We start from the raw sequence: 15,387 nt of genomic DNA on the forward strand, positions 1-15,387 counted from the left end.
CGGCCCACTTGTTCTTCCACCTCCAGGAAGAACTGTCCCTGTCTCACCCCTAACGTCATCTCTGTGGGCAGGAGGTACAGGGGACAGGCAGGTGGCAGGGCACCTGGATGCTCCTGATTGAGAGGATGGAGTGTGACAGGCCTTGGGCATCCTTAGAAACCAGTTTTAACTCCCTCACACTAGACATCGAGGTCCAGAGAGGGCAGTGCCCTTGCCCAGGGTCACCCGACAAGCAAGTGGCAGATGAGGGAACGGCAGTAAGGGATCCTGTCACCTCATGGCCAATAGATGGGGAAAAAAGTGGAAACTGGCAGGTTTGATTTTATTGGGCTCCAAAATCACTCTGGACAGTGACTGCAGCCATGAAATGAAAAGACACTTGCTCTTTGGAAGAAAAGTATGACAAACCTAGACAGTGTATTGAAAAGCAGAGACATCACTTTGTGGACAAAGGTCTGTGTAGTCAAAGCTATGGTTTTTCCAGGAGTCATGCACAGACCTGAGACTTGAGGCCGTAAAGAAGGCTGAATACCGAAGAACTGATGCTGTGGTGCTGGAGAAGATTCTTAAGAGTCCCTTGGACTCGGAGATCAAACCAATAAATCCTTAAGGAAATCAATTCTGAATATTAATTGGAAGGACTGATGCTGAAGCTGAGGCTCCACTACTTTGGCCACCTGATGCAAAGAGCCAACTCAGTGGAAAAAACCCTGATGCTGGGAAAGATTGAAGACAGGAGAAGTGGGCAGCAGAAGATGAGATGGTTGGATGGCATCGCCAACTCAATGGACATGAATCTGAGCAAACTTGGAGATAGTGAGGGACAGGGAAGCCTGGCATGCTGTAGTCCATGGGGTCACAGAGTCAGACACGACTTAACAACAGTGTGGGCTCCCACCTCTCAGCCAGAGCTCTTTCCTGAAGCCCTTGAAGAAGTGTCAAGCACTGAGGCCTGGGGGAGGTCTAGGGAGTTGGCAGTAGAGGCTGTATTTGGGAAAGGTTAGCAGGCGCCCCTGCAGGATGAGATTCCTGTGTGGGAAGTCTCTTCTGTGGGGATCCACCTGCCATTTCTACTTCAGCCACCAGGTGGCGCCAGCTTCTCACTTATGTCACAGTCTCGCCTCGTTTGGAGTGGGACAGAGGTTCTCTTCCTCTAGCAAATATTTTCTAACACTTCCCATCAGGTTTCTTTATGAACTAGACAGAAATTTAATATAACATATCAAACACATGCGTTAGAAAATCACCATGCTGTCACACTGTCCTGTAAAGGAAAGCTCTTGGAGTTGGTGATGGATAGGGAAGCCTGGTGTGCTGGTCCATGGGGTTGCAAAGTTGGACATGACTGAGCAACCGAACTGAACTGACCGGAACTGTGAATTTCAATATGTCAACGCACGGGCACGATCACCAGACAATACGACATAGTCCTACATTTGTTTCTATTTTTAACAAATATTTGGATCTAAAAGAAGGTCAGAAGTTATCCTGTACAGGAAGCCCAGGAAAGTTAAAGAATATGGGTGTATGTTGAAATAAAAACAGATAATGAATAATACAACCATGTGAAAAAAAAAACCCAAACTAAACCCCCAATATTTTGTACGTAAAACAGAGTCAAGTTTCGGGCTCAGGTAATTATAAAGAGGTTTTTCACTATGTAAACGTCCGTGGGACATTCTAAAGGTGTGTGTGACAATTCTTTATTGTGGGGGGACACTGGCATTCCTAGCCCCTGCTCACCAAATGCCAGAAGGATCCCCCTCCTTGTGATGACTAAGTCAGTGACCCCCAAACATACAGAACGCCCACCTTGGGATAGTAACTTTGCTGCTGGGAACCTCTGGGGTCTGAGGACGCTCCGGATGGTTCACAGTGCACCACCAGAGAGCAGTTTTCATCCATGGCACAAGGGACATTTTGCACTGGGAATTATTTGTCGTGAGGGGCCATCAGTGTCTCCAGAGATTGTCTAAAGTCCCCTCGGGGACAAAATCGCCCCCAGTTGAGAACCAGTGCTGTGGAGTTTGGTCATCAACGGCTGATGTGTGCTTTGCCTAGGGGAACGCAAGACTCAGACATTTAACCAGGCCTGGAGCAGGCCTTAGACACCTTCCTGAAAGAAGTACCCCCGCCGCCCACCTAAATCTGTAAGGGGACGAGTTAGCTAGGTGGAATGCAGAGGTAATAAAAAGCTTCTGGGCTCAGACATTATCCCCAGCTCTGTGTTTTAACCATTTTGGGCTTTGGTTGAAGTGGTAAAAGAGGTGAGGCTGATGAAAAGGAACGCATTTGAATCAGGTCTAATGAGGTGGATGAACCTAGAGCCTATTATACACAGTGAAGAGAAGAACAAATATCATATATTAACGCATATATATGGAATCTAGGAGGATGGTACCAATGAAATTATTTACAGGGCAGCAATGGAAACACAGAGGACAGACTTGCAGACACAACTGAGGGGAAGAGGAAGGAGAGGGTGGGATGTATGGAGAGAGTGACGTGGAAACTTAATTACCGTATGTAAACCAGAGAGCCAATGGGAGTTTGCTATATGACTCAGGGAACTCAAACCCAGCTCTGTAACAACCTAGAGGGGTGGGATGGGGAGGAAGGTGGGAAGGAGGTTCAGGAGGGCTAGGATACCTGTATACCTATGGCTGATTCATGCTGGTGTTTGGCAGAAACCAATGCCATCCTGTAAAGCAATTATCCTTCCATTAAAAAAATAAAAAGAGATGAGGGTGTAGAGGCTGGGGCAGAATCAGGACAAGGCGAGTTCAGGTGTGGGACTGGATCCTGAGAGCCCCAGCAGTGAAGGGTCTGAAGCTGGTGAGAGAAGTGTTCGGATTAGAATCACAGGGGCCAGAGCAGAGGCTGAGGGAGGGCATACACCAAGCCATCGGTGACGGCTGCTCCTGGGCAGCTTCTAAACAGGTGACGAGGGGGAGGAAATGCTTAGGTGGAGAAACAGGAGGATCAGATGTTTGACAGGATGCGGAAGGCGAGCAGAAGACAGGCTATGGCAACATCGGATGGAGGTGGCCCGGGTGGCCGGGGGCCCCAGCAACTGAGGCGAGAGCTAAGGAAGTTGAGATGCCATCTGAGTTACTGGTGACCCCCTCTGCCCCCCTCATTCCACTCCTGCCACACCAGTCTCTTCTTGGGCCTCCAACACTTTCAGCTTATTCCTGCCTCAGGACCTTTGCTCTTGCCATTTCCTCCAACGTGAGTGCTCTCCCTGGAGAGACTTCCAGCTAGAGGGTTGCTAGTTTTCCCCGACACTCCCCAGGAGTCGCGCTCTCTCCCTTGACTCTTACCCTGGGTGGTAGCACAGTTAATGTTTGTCGTTTCCTTCTCCACCAGAATGTAAGCTTTGAGAGGGCAAGTTTGCACGTGGAACTGCTAATACAGCAGCCACTTGTCACAGGTGACAGCCGAACCTGAGATTCGTGGGTGGTCCAAATTGAGAAGGGTTTCAAGCACAGAACACATACCAGACTCAGTACAAAATGAAACAGGTAAAGCATCTCTGTGAAATTTTTTTTATACTGATGATGTGTTTGAAATAATATTTTAGATGTTAAAAATATATTTTGGGTTAACCAAAATATATTACAAATGTTTCCTTTCCTTTTGTAATGTGACTAATGGAAAACTTGGAATGACATAGGCGGCTCGTGTCCTCTTTCTGCAGAACAGTGCCTGGCATATAGTATGCGCTCAAAAGTATTTGTTGAATGAATATACATGGGAAGGAGTTGGACATTCATGTCTGAGTCTGTGTGGAAGGGTCTGGGAGGCAGACACAGAACTCACCCTGGGCAGAGAGATGGCGGCACAGTCTGTGAGCATGGATAAGTGTTTGGGCCTGGAGAACACGTCCAACACAACTTTGTGTGTGTGCGTGCTAAGTCAGGTCAGTCGTGTCCGACTCTGTGCAACCCTATGGACTGTAGCCCGCCAGGCTCCTCTTTACATGGGATTCTCCAGGCAAGAATACTGAAGTAGGTTGCCATGCCCTCCTCCAGGAGATCTTCCCAACCCAGGGATTGATCCCATGTCTCTTATGTCTCCTGCATTGGCAGGCTGGTTCTTTACCATTAGCACCACCTGGGAAGCCCCCCAGCGCAAGTTTACCAAGCACCTACTATGGGCTTGCGAGGAGGAGAGAGCTATGTATCCAACAGAAGTGCTGCCTTGGGGCCTTAGCTCTGGTTTTGTGGGGCTGATCTGTCTGTCCAGAAAGGCATTCATTTTCTTCCCAAATGAGACCAAAAGGCAGGGAGGAGTTAACTAGAGGAAGGGGGGCAGCAGAGAGGGAGGCTGCTCCAGGCAAAGGAACAGCAAGTTGAAACATCAGAAGCAAATCTGGGTACCCTTAGTAGGAACAGAAAGTTTAGATTGATTTGGAGCATGGAAACTTTGGAGGAGCTGAGGTGAAGGGGCTGGGGAAGACCTGATGTAACAGGGCCAGACGTGGGGGATTCAGAAGCCTCGCTCAGGTGCTTGACTTACCTGAGGACAGGGGAGCCCCAAAGAGTAAGCAGGGGTACCTGTTTAGAAAGACTCTTCCCTCTGCTTGTGTGCAGTCCAGGCAGGAAAGCTGAGGAAGAGGCATGAAGGAATGGAGGATAGGGAGGGAATGACCAGAGGTGTAGAATAAAATTGTGCAGAGTGGGTCCCTGGCAGCCTGCTCAGCAGAGTCTGGTGACGGCCCAGAGGTGTGGTTAGATGGTGATCCCCGGATTTTTCACTTAGGGGTCTGTGTGTGTATGTGTGTGTGTGTTCGTTGCTCAGTAGTGTCGGACTCTTTGCGACCCCATGGACTGTAGCCCACGAGGCTCCTCTGTCCATGGGATTTGCCAGGAGTGGGTTGCCGTTTTCTTCTCCAGGGGATCTTCCTGACCCAGGGATCGAACCCAGGTATCCTGCATTCCAGACAGATTCTTTACTGTCTGAGCCATCAGAGAAGGTGCTGGCCGCTTATGGACAGCATCCCCACGGGTGTGGTGAAGGAGGAAGCTGATAGGGGCAGAGGAGAGACAGGAATGAACAGGAGGCAGCCCTGTAGACAGTTCCTTGTATTTCTAGAGGGTGGGAGTGAGGGAAGAAGTGAAGGAAGAAAATGCACGGCCAGGAGGATGCTTATGGACTGGGGTAACAGCAGCAGGGTGAGGAGGAGGAAGCTAGGAGTCCTGCCCTCTGACCCCAGCCCCAGCCCCACTCTGTCTTCATGAAAGAAGGGCCCAGCCACCTTGCCCAGGTGACAAGGTTGAGAGTGCAGCCGGTACCTGGACTGAGGCCCGCCCAGGGTGAAGGGCTGCCTCCCCTCCAGCACCCCTCCTGCGTGGGCTCGATCGGGAGGGGAGATCTTCCGAGGAAGGGAGGCGCCACCGTGGCTGCTGCTTGCCCTGGATCCTGGCCACCCACACGGGGCATGTCACAGATCACACACACAACTCACACAGGACACACCGTCACACGCACAGATGCAGAATGCACACAGGGGTAGGCACACGTGTGTGCAGAAAGCCTGCCCAAGCTGGACATGTGCATACGCACACTTGTGCACATCCAGAGCTCACACAGGATATATATGCGTGCACACACACACACAAAGTGCTTACACAGGTTTTACAACATGCGAGGGCGCCTATGCTCACACCGAATGTGTGTACACGTATGTACACAGAGAGCCGTAGTAGAGTCTACAGCTCAGTCTGAACAAGGAGAGGCCCCGGGGGATGCTGGTATCACAGCTGTTTTCCTTTCCAGTAAAACACCCAGGGCTCCTCCAGAACGTCCACTCTCCACTGACTCTGCCCTCCTCTGGTCCACCTTCTTTCAGCCTCCCTGGCCTCCTTCCTTTCCGTCTGGATCAGGGCACCAAGGACAGGCCTTAGTTGATTCGATGTCCCTAGCTCCGCTGGGAAGTGCGGGTGCTGCCTGGAGGGCCCTGCGCCCTGCGTGTCATCTGCTGGGGCAGGGGACCCTACCAACAGTGGGTGAGGAGACACTTCTTGCTCCGGGATGGTGGGGTCCGGCCTCTGGCCTCACCTCCCGCCCCAGGCAGTTCTAGATGGCCAGGTCCTGACGGATGGTGGCCAGCGACGCCTTGCTGCGGCCGCTGCCGCCCTCGCTGTCACCGGCCGGCGCCCCGTGCGCATAAGCCGGTGGGGCGTAGGGGTCGGTGCCCGATCGCTGCGTGGGCAGGGAGGGCAGCGGCTGGAGCAGCTGCCGCGCCTCCTCGTGCGCGAGGTTGCAGCGGTTGTCGCGCTCGGCGGCCTGGCTACAGCGGCCGGCGCGCGGGCGGCCCTTCCAGACCAGGTGGCCCAGCTCGGCCACGCTGAGCAGCGCCGAGAGCAGCCCCACCGCGAAGTAGAAGACCACGAAGACAGTCTTCTCGGTGGGCCGGCTCACGAAGCAGTCCACGGTGTGTGGGCACGGGGGACCTGCGCACACGAAGTGCGGGGCCACGCGGAAGCCGTAGAGCAGCGACTGGCCCGCCAGGAAGGCCAGCTCGGCCAGCAGGCGCAGCGCCACGCTCAGCAGGTAGCAGCGGCGCGCGCGGCGGTCCCCCGGGCGCCCCGGGGCCCCCGCCCCGCCGTCCGCGCCGCCCGGCTCCTTGCTGGCCCGGTGCACCGAGTAGATGACGAAGAGCACCGGGGGCGCCGACAGCAGCAGGATGTGGAAGAGCCAGAAGCGGTAGTGGGAGACGGGGAAGGCGCGGTCGTAGCAGGTCTGGCGACAGCCAGGCTGCAGCGTGTTGCACACAAACTCCTCCTGCTCGTCCTCGAACACGGCGCCGCCCACCGTGGCCAGCACCAGGATGCGGAAGATCAGCATGACCACCAGCCACAGGCGGCCCACGAGCGGCGACTGCAGCTGCACAGCGTCCAGCAGCGAGCCGAGGAACGCCCACTCCCCCATGGCGCTGGAGATAGACGCCGGGCGGGCAGTTAAGAGGCCGAAGGATCAGGGTCCCAACCCTCCCAACCCTCCCAACCCTCCGCGCCCATCGGGGTGGGATCAGCTGGACCGCCTCTAACTTCGAGGTGAGCCAGGGGGTCAGCCAGACCTGGCTTTAGCAGGGGCTTTGAGGGAACAAAGGGCTTAGCTTAGGAGGGCTCAGGGGCGCTGGGAAGGAGCTCCGCCCCGGTGCTCTGGTCAGACACCCATGGAACTGCTGGGTTGGATCCTGCGCTCCTCCGAGGCCAGGTTGGAGGGAAAGGACCTCGGAGATGAGCCCTGCCAGCCCCTGACTACATGTGTGGAAGCAGAAACCCAGCAGTGCCCTCGTGTGCTCCAGGATGCTTTCTGTGGGCAAGAGCAGTGCCCTGAACCCAAGGCTCTGACCCAGCTTGGTACTTCTGGGTGAAGTGGAGCCAGCAGACCCAGAGGATTCACCCTCTTCTTTCTCCGCCCACCGTTTCTCTTGCCTCCCTCCTTTTTTTTTTTTTTTTTTTTTTAACTGCAGTGAACTCCTCTCAAAATTGGGGAGTGGACACAAAGGGAAGGAACCCCACTTCCATCAGGATCCATTGTCCTAGACGTCCCCTACCATCTGTGTGGTGGGAATGCTGGCCCACCTCTTCCCATCTCCTCCCTGGTGTCTCCCTGCTTCCAGCTTCTCGTATCTCCCGAGAGACTCCCCAACACCCCCCTCACAGGTCCCACAGGCCCCCAGACCCTCACCCATAACCACTCACCCTGCAGCTGGCGCTGGGATGTTAAAGCCGAGTAAAGAACCTTGGGAAATGGTTGGGACCTGTTTCTCCTGATCCTTCTTTCATTTTTCCTTTTGGATTTGGTCAGGATGGATGGCAAGACAGGATGCCTGAGAGGGGCGAGTGCTCCCCCTTCTCTTAAAGGGACAGGGTGACCCTGTTGACTGGCTCCACCCCTGGGAACAGACACAGGGCCACGCCCCTTGCTGGATTCTGCCAGCCTTCCCTTCCCATCCCCTCATACCCCCACCCCCACCCCCACACCAGGGCTGAGTCCCCACTGGAAATGAGGAATGGGGTTACCCAGCGCTCATCCCTGTTGAAGGAAGTCCATCTCTAACAGACTCTCCTAACTGGAAGGCCTAGATCCACTATCATGTGACTATCCCCCCTGAAGGCAGTCTTCAGGGCTGGCACAGGGTTTGATGCTGGTATTGGTGGCACTGGTGTTTTAAGCAACAGACACCTGCTAACTCTTCTTCAAGCTCTGACAGTACAAGTCCCTTAGTTCTTCTGGGCCAGTCTCCTGGCTTGTCAGCTGAGGAGCCTGGGCCAGCTGATCCCCAAGTTCCCTTCCAGCTCTGCATCTTAATGCTGAGGTCCCAACCATGTCACAGAAAAGCTCAAGCCCAGAAAAATGTTCCTTTTGGAAAAACATTAGGGTATCAAGGGTGTCTGGCCTTGGGACTTGAATAAAAGCTTTTGCTTCCTTCCTGCTTTTCTGTAACTTCCAGATTTACTGTAATGAGCGTGTCATTTTATAATGTGAAAAGTAAATAGAAAGGTTTCTTTTCCCTCACAAGGCTTTGAACTGAGTCACCTTCTACTGCTCTAGGTAGCCAGAGAAGCTGTCCCATAGAGAAGGGCAGTTAGGATGACCAAGGGTGACCTGAGTGGCCAGGGAGGGGACACTCCCAGGTTAAGTGTTCATTTGTCCTCTCTGCCTTTCCAGGAGTCTGGACCCACACCATTCTCCTCCTTCGCCTGTGAAATTGCTCTGGGTCGGGCCCCAGGCCCCACTCATCATAAGAATTAGCTTATTTCATCCTCCTGACAAGGATGGGAAGCTGAGACTCAGAGGGTCTAAGGCACAGTCACGCAGCAAGACAGAGAGGGTCCTGGCCTCACACCCAGCCTCACTGGTTTGGAGCCCACGTTCTGAAGCTCATGGTGGAACTGTTCTGGTTCTAGCCTGTCTGGACTTTCCAGGGCCTGACAGTTCCTAGGGCTTTGTGTGGGGCCATGCTAGGACTTACCTCTTTGGTGACACTTGGTCTCCTCTCCGGCCACGGGGGCCTGTCTGGTTTTCCATGTGCTGATGGGGACCCCTGGCTGGTTTCAAGAAGGGGTGGGAAATGTGTCCTTCACCCACACTGGCTCCAGCCCAGCCCTGCCTGGAAAAACCCTAGGTTAATGCTCGGGAGTGCTGGGGTTCCCTAGGGACAGGGCCTGGGTGGGGAGACACCGGCCTGGATCAAGTCCAAAGGAAAGCACATGCTGGGGCCCATTCCAAAAACAGGATGTAGGCTGGGAGCACCAGCGATCTCCCCATTCCCTACCTCCACCTGCTCCTGGCAAAGCTGCTCCCTGACCCATGACTCCTGCCCCCAGCCATGGGAGCCCAGGGACACACCTCATCACCCCTGGAATAGTCCCTGCTGGGTCAGCCCACCAGCCCAGCCTGGAAAAATCCTCATCAGACCAGACGCATCTGCCTGTGGAGAGTGGAAAGTGACAGAGGTGGCGGGTGGGCAAGGGGGGAGCCGTGGAGCCGTGGTTCCCCTGCACTGTCCCCGGCCCTTGATACCACAGGGCCAGACACAGGAGACTCAGCAATCTCTGGGGCCCATCCTCCTTCTCAGATAGTGCCAGCCTGGGAGGAGGTGTCACTGATGCTGCCCAGAGCTGGCGGCACTTGGCCTCATTCTTGGCCCAACTTGCTGCCTGGTGTGGGGCTCAGACTGGTTCACACTCGGTCTCCATCCCAGACACCTAACCCTGGTCCGTTGGACCGTGGAACCACTTCCCATGTCCATCACACATGAACACACATAGGCAGGCACACACATGGGTAAATTAATACCCATGACATCAGCAACCCACAACTATATTTTCTCTCCACTCTGTCCCTCTAACATTTAAAAAGATCTTTATATAAATGCTGCCTTTTAGTAAGGCCTTTTCTAGCTGCCCTAACTGGAATTTAACCTCTGACTTCCTGTCTCCTTTCTGAGCTTTATCTCCTTTGCACTGACCACTTCATAACATACTTTATATTTTTCTTATTTATTCTGTGTGGCATCCGTCTCCTTTATTAGCATGGTAGCTCCAGGAGGGCAGAAATTTTTGGTGCTTTATATACTATCCTGCCCTCAATGCCTAGACAGTTCCTGGCACTTTAGTAGATCTGTGTGGCGGCTGAATGAGTGAACTGGGGTGGAAGGGTTTTAGAGGGTGCAGATCTTCTCTGCCTCAAGAGGATGACGCTGCTGGGTCCCACACCTCCGTTGTTCCCTCTGATCTCCTCCAGGGCCTGTGATCACTTAAGTGAATATTCAGTCTGAGATCCGCAATCAGAATGTACAGTCTTGGGTAGAAAAGAAAACTCCAAAATCGGTTAATGGTGAAAATCTGTCCCAGCTCAAACAGCAGGAAGGAAGAGCGGGTGAGAGGCAGGGGGCATGGCCGCTTCTCCTTGGTTACTCCCTTCAAGTCCGCTGCAGCCCTTCCCCCGCAGAGCTGCGCCATTTCTGAGCCGGTCCTCAGGCTGGTCTGAAAAGCCTCCAGACCAGATGATCTCCTGGTCACTGGTCGCCCCAGCTCTCTGCCTCCTCCCCTCTGTCCTCAGCCTTTGGTTCCCCATAGACTCCTCAGGCTCTGCATTTATCACCAGCTGGGACCTGCTTCCCTGTCCAGGCTTATTTCCTCCCTTAGCTCTATAATTATTTAGGATGAGGTCTGGCTCTAAGAGCAAAAATACTAAACAGTGGCTCAAACCAGAAGGAACCTTGTTTCTCACATAAAAGGAGGGCGGGGGCTGTTCAGCACTGGCGGAGCAGCTCTGCGCCCCAAAGTCCTAAGTAGAGGGCAGGCGGCTCCTTCCAAACCCCTCCTGCGGTGTAGCCCCCCTCCTGCAGGATTCACAGAATCTATCAATCATATTCCAGGCAGCAGAGGGAGGAGGCGATGAAAGTGGGAGAAACAGGCACAAGAACATCTCTCTAAAAAGTCCGGAGAGGCTGCCACGTGACCCACCTGCTCGCATATCATTGGCCTTCCCTCCGCAAGGAAGCCTGGGAAAAGGAATCTTTATTCTGAGTGGCCTTGAGTGGAAGAAGAGAGAATGTAGCCCTCACTGTCAGAAGTCCACCTCTAGTATTCACCTTCCGCACTGAGATGGGAGTCAGGCAGATAAGGTTTGCCCCAGGTCTGCCCCCACCAGCTGCTCCCTGAGGAAGGAGGCCGCCTCAGTCTACCTTGTCACCTCAGCTCCTACCAAACCGGCGCATCTTCATTCATGTGCCTCTGCCCCACCTGGTCTCTTGCCCCATGTCACGCTTTTCTAGGTTGTACGTGTGGCAGCTTTGTTCAGTGAGGACGATGACTGGGCCTGAGGGTGGTTGGGCCCTGCAGGCAGCCTCACCTGAGAGACAAAGAGGCTTGGGAGTTCCACTTCCTTTCCTCGAAAGCCTAGAGTGAAAGACGGAGGAGAGAAACTACTTTGGGACTGAGGTGGGGAAGGGGACAGGTTTGTTATCAAGAGGCTTCTTTCCAAGTCCCATTTCCCTCCCCGGAGCTCTGAATAGCTGATATAACTGCCAAGATCCGTAAGCTGCTACAATCGCTGCTGGTGGACCTGTGACCTTCTCTCCATCACTCCAGGGACGGAAGTGGGATCAGGTTGACTCCAGATCAGTTGATGGGCAGACCAAAGTAACTCCCTCCCTGAAAGAGATACTCCTGGGTTCAAAGGAGTGCTGCCCACCAGGCCCTGGAAAATTACAGAAAGACTAGATGCGGTAGACAAAGTCACTTATGGAATCGGCTTCCTTTCCTCCAGTTAAAATATCTTTTGTATTCACCAGGATGTACTGGGGCCACCTTGAGGCCATTGAAGTTACTGGCTTACTCAAATCTGATTCTAGAAATTACTGAGGAAAAATGTAAGGGGGAGGGTAAAATGATACAACTGCTTTGAAAAGTTCGGCAGGTTCTTAGGCAAAGATTTATTAAACAAATGACCAACAATTCCACTTCTAGGTATCTACCCAAGAGATGTGAAAAAATATGCTTTAAACAAGGTATGTATTCTCACGTTCATAACAGTTTTATTTATAATGGGCGCAAACTGGAAGCAACCCAAATGTCTGTCAACAGGCGAATGGATAAACAGATCCATACAATGGAATGCGTGTGTGTGTGTGTGTGTGTGTGTGTTTGTGTGTGTGTGTGAGGCGCTCAGTTGTTTCTGACTTTTTGCGACCCCATGGACTATAGCCCACCAGGCTCCTCTGTCCATGGAATTCTCCAGGCAAGAATACTGGAGTGGGTTGCCATTCCCTTCTCCAGGGGATTGTCCAGATCCAGGGATAAAACCTGAGGCAGATTCCTTACCATTTGAGTCACCAGAGAAGTCCTACAATGGAATAATATTCAGCAATTAAAAAAAAGAACGACTACTTGATACCTAAATATGATTAACTTTCAGAAACGTGATGTCAAATGAAAGGTCAGGCACAAAAGCATACATACGTGTACATTAATATACGTATATGAAGTTAAAAACATATATATATATGAAATTCTAGAATAGGTAAAATTAACCTATAATGGTAGAAATCAGATCAATGTTGGGGGTCGGGGTTGAAGAGACACTTAAGAATTTTGGGGAGTGATGGAAAAGTTTTATATCTTGATCGTGATGGTGGGTATGCAGGAGTATACATTTGTCAAAAGTCATCAATATGTATACTTATAGTGAGTGCATTTTATGTATGTAAATTATACCTCAAGATGGTGACTGCAGCCATGAAATTAAAAGACGCTTACTCCTTAGAAGAAAAGTTATGACCAACCTAGATAGCGTATTCAAAAGCAGAGACAGTACTTTGCTGACTAAGGTCCATCTAGTAAAGGCTGTGGTTTTTCCTGTGGTGAGAGTTGGACTGTGAAGAAGGCTGAGTGCTGAAGAATTGATGCTTTTGGACTGTGGTGTTGAAGAAGACTCTTGAGAGTCCCTTGGACTGCAAGGAGGTCCAACCAGTCCATTCTGAAGGAGATCAGCCCTGGAATTTCTTTGTAAAGAATGATGCTAAAGCTGAAACTCCAGTACTTTGGCCACCTCATGCGAAGAGTTGACTCATTGGAAAAGACTCTGATGCTGGGAGGGATTGGGGGCAGGAGGAGAAAGGGACGACAGAGGATGAGATGGTTGGATGGCATCACTGACTCGATGGATGTGAGTTTGAGTGAACTCCGGGAGTTGGTGATGGACAGAGAGGCCTGGTGTGCTGCAATTCACGAGGTCGCAAAGAGTCGGACACGACTGAGCGACTGAACTGAACTGAAAGTTGATTTAAAAAGAAATGTTGCTTTGTGTTGAAATTATTTTGCAGGAGTGATGAGAGCAATTAAGACTTTTTAAAAGTCATTTTTACACCTCTCTCTCCAGCTCTTTTGGCAACTCTCTTTCCTCTTCCTCTCCCTTCATCCTCTTGTCCCTCCACTATCCATTCTGGTCATCCTTTCCCCCTTAACAACTGCCTCTTTCCCATTCTTTATGAAATAGAGCAAATTGGCTTGTTCCTACCAATCTGAGTTTGATGTCTGAAGAACGCTTTTGTGCACAAAATCAATATCCTTGGGTTTGAATTTATTCAATTTATTAAAACAAAAAAATTCTAACTTTTTCCTTTTTAAGTCTTCAACTTCTACACTTTGCTATTTTAGTTATACAGGTAATATAATTTGAGTATAAAAATAAGAATAATCATTTTCACTTGCTGTTTCATGTTCAATTATAATTTTTAAGTTATATTTGCATCAGTTCAGTTCAGTCGCTCAATCATGTCCGACTCACACCAGGCCTCCCTGTCCATCACCAACTCCCAGAGTTCACTCACACTCACGTCTATCAAGTTGATGATGCCATCCAGCCATCTCATCCTCTTGTCATCCCCTTCTCCTGCCCCCAATCCCTCCCAGCATCAGAGTCTTTTCCAATGAGTCAACTCTTCGCATGAGGTGGCCAAAGTACTGGAGTTTCAGCTTTAGCATCATTCCTTCCAAGGAACACCCAGGGCTGATCTCCTTCAGAATGGACTGGTTGGACCTCCTTGCAGTCTAAGGGACTCTCAAGAGTCTTCTCCAACACCACAGTTCAAAAGCATCAATTCTTCGGCACTCAGCTTTCTTCACAGTCCAACTCTCACATCCATACATGACCACTGGAAAAACCACAGCCTTGACTAGACGGACCTTTGTTGGCAAAGTACTGTCTGTGCTTTTGAATATGCTATCTAGGTTGGTCATAACTTTCCTTCCAAGGAGTAAGTGTCTTTTAATTTCATGGCTGCAATCACCATCTGCAGTGATTTTGGAGCCCCCCAAAAATAAAGTCTGATACTGTTTCCACTGTTTCCCCATCTATTTCCCATGAAGTGATGGGACCAGATGCCATGATCTTCGTTTTCTGAATGTTGAGCTTTAAGCCAACTTTTTCACTTTTCTCTTTCACTTTCATCAAGAGGCTTTTTAGTTCCTCTTCACTTTCTGCCATGAGGGTGGTGTCATCTGCATATCTGAGGTTATTGATATTTCTCCCAGCAATCTTGATTCTAGCTTGTGCTTCTTCCAGCCCAGCATTTCTCATGATGTACTCTGCATATAAGTTAAATAAGCAGGGTGACAATATACAGCCTTGACGTACTCCTTTTCCCATTTGGAACCAGTCTGTTGTTCCATGTCCAGTTCTAACTGTTGCTTCCTGACCTGCATACAGGTTTCTCAAGAGGCAAGTCAGGTGGTCTGTTATTCCCATCTCTTTCAGAATTTTCCACAGTTTATTGTGATCCACACAGTTAAAGGCTTTAATGTAGTCAATAAAGCAGAAATAGATGTTTTCTGGAACTCTCTTGCTTTTTCGATGATCCAGCGGATGTTGGCAATTTGATCTCTGGTTCCTCTGTGTGGGGCCCTAAATGGGAAACCTTAAAAACGATGGGTTAGCTTTGTGGTCGGAAACTAAGATGGCACCTGGTGGAAGAGATGAGGGCGCGGCCTAAGTTGTTTGTCAAAGTTTTTGATTGGCTCTCTTGATTTTCGTGCACCTGGACAGCGTGTGATCACCATAGACTCCTGTTATAATGATGGCACATGACGATTTGACCTTTAATGTGATTGGTGCAACTATGGAAAGTCCCTCGCAAACCCTCCTGCTTGCCTTTATAAGTCGGGAGCTTGCGGCAATAAAGCGGAATTGCTTAGACGGAACCCCTGTCGCGTCTGATTGTCTCTCGCTTGCCAAGGGGCTGGGTTGGCGGACAGCAGGCTCACCTCTACTCGGGACACCTCGGCTTTGCTGAGGGAAGTTCCACTGCTTCTCTCTTTCTGCGGAGCACCCCACGCACCTCTCTGCCTTTTCTAAAACCAGCTT

At 51.2% G+C, this 15,387-nt stretch overlaps 1 protein-coding gene across 1 annotated transcript; it reads right to left on the reverse strand.

Moving 5' to 3' along the window:
- Positions 1-305: 305 nt before the first annotated feature.
- Positions 306-7,845, reverse strand: GJD3 (gap junction protein delta 3). Its single transcript, XM_027975455.3, has 2 exons — positions 7,716-7,845; positions 306-6,940 (listed from the first exon to the last, which is right to left on the reverse strand). Exon 2 carries the CDS (start codon positions 6,934-6,936, stop codon positions 6,082-6,084), a length of 855 nt encoding a protein of 284 aa, XP_027831256.1. The 5' UTR covers positions 6,937-6,940; positions 7,716-7,845; the 3' UTR covers positions 306-6,081.
- Positions 7,846-15,387: the final 7,542 nt, after the last annotated feature.

Source organism: Ovis aries, chromosome 11 (genome assembly GCF_016772045.2).
Source record: "Ovis aries strain OAR_USU_Benz2616 breed Rambouillet chromosome 11, ARS-UI_Ramb_v3.0, whole genome shotgun sequence".
Classification (NCBI taxonomy): Eukaryota; Metazoa; Chordata; class Mammalia; order Artiodactyla; family Bovidae; genus Ovis; species Ovis aries.

Excerpts from the sequence above, each read along its gene's own strand:
- GJD3 (XM_027975455.3), bottom strand. The coding sequence starts at position 6,936 with ATGGGGGAGTGGGCGTTCCTCGGCTCGCTGCTGGACGCTGTGCAGCTG.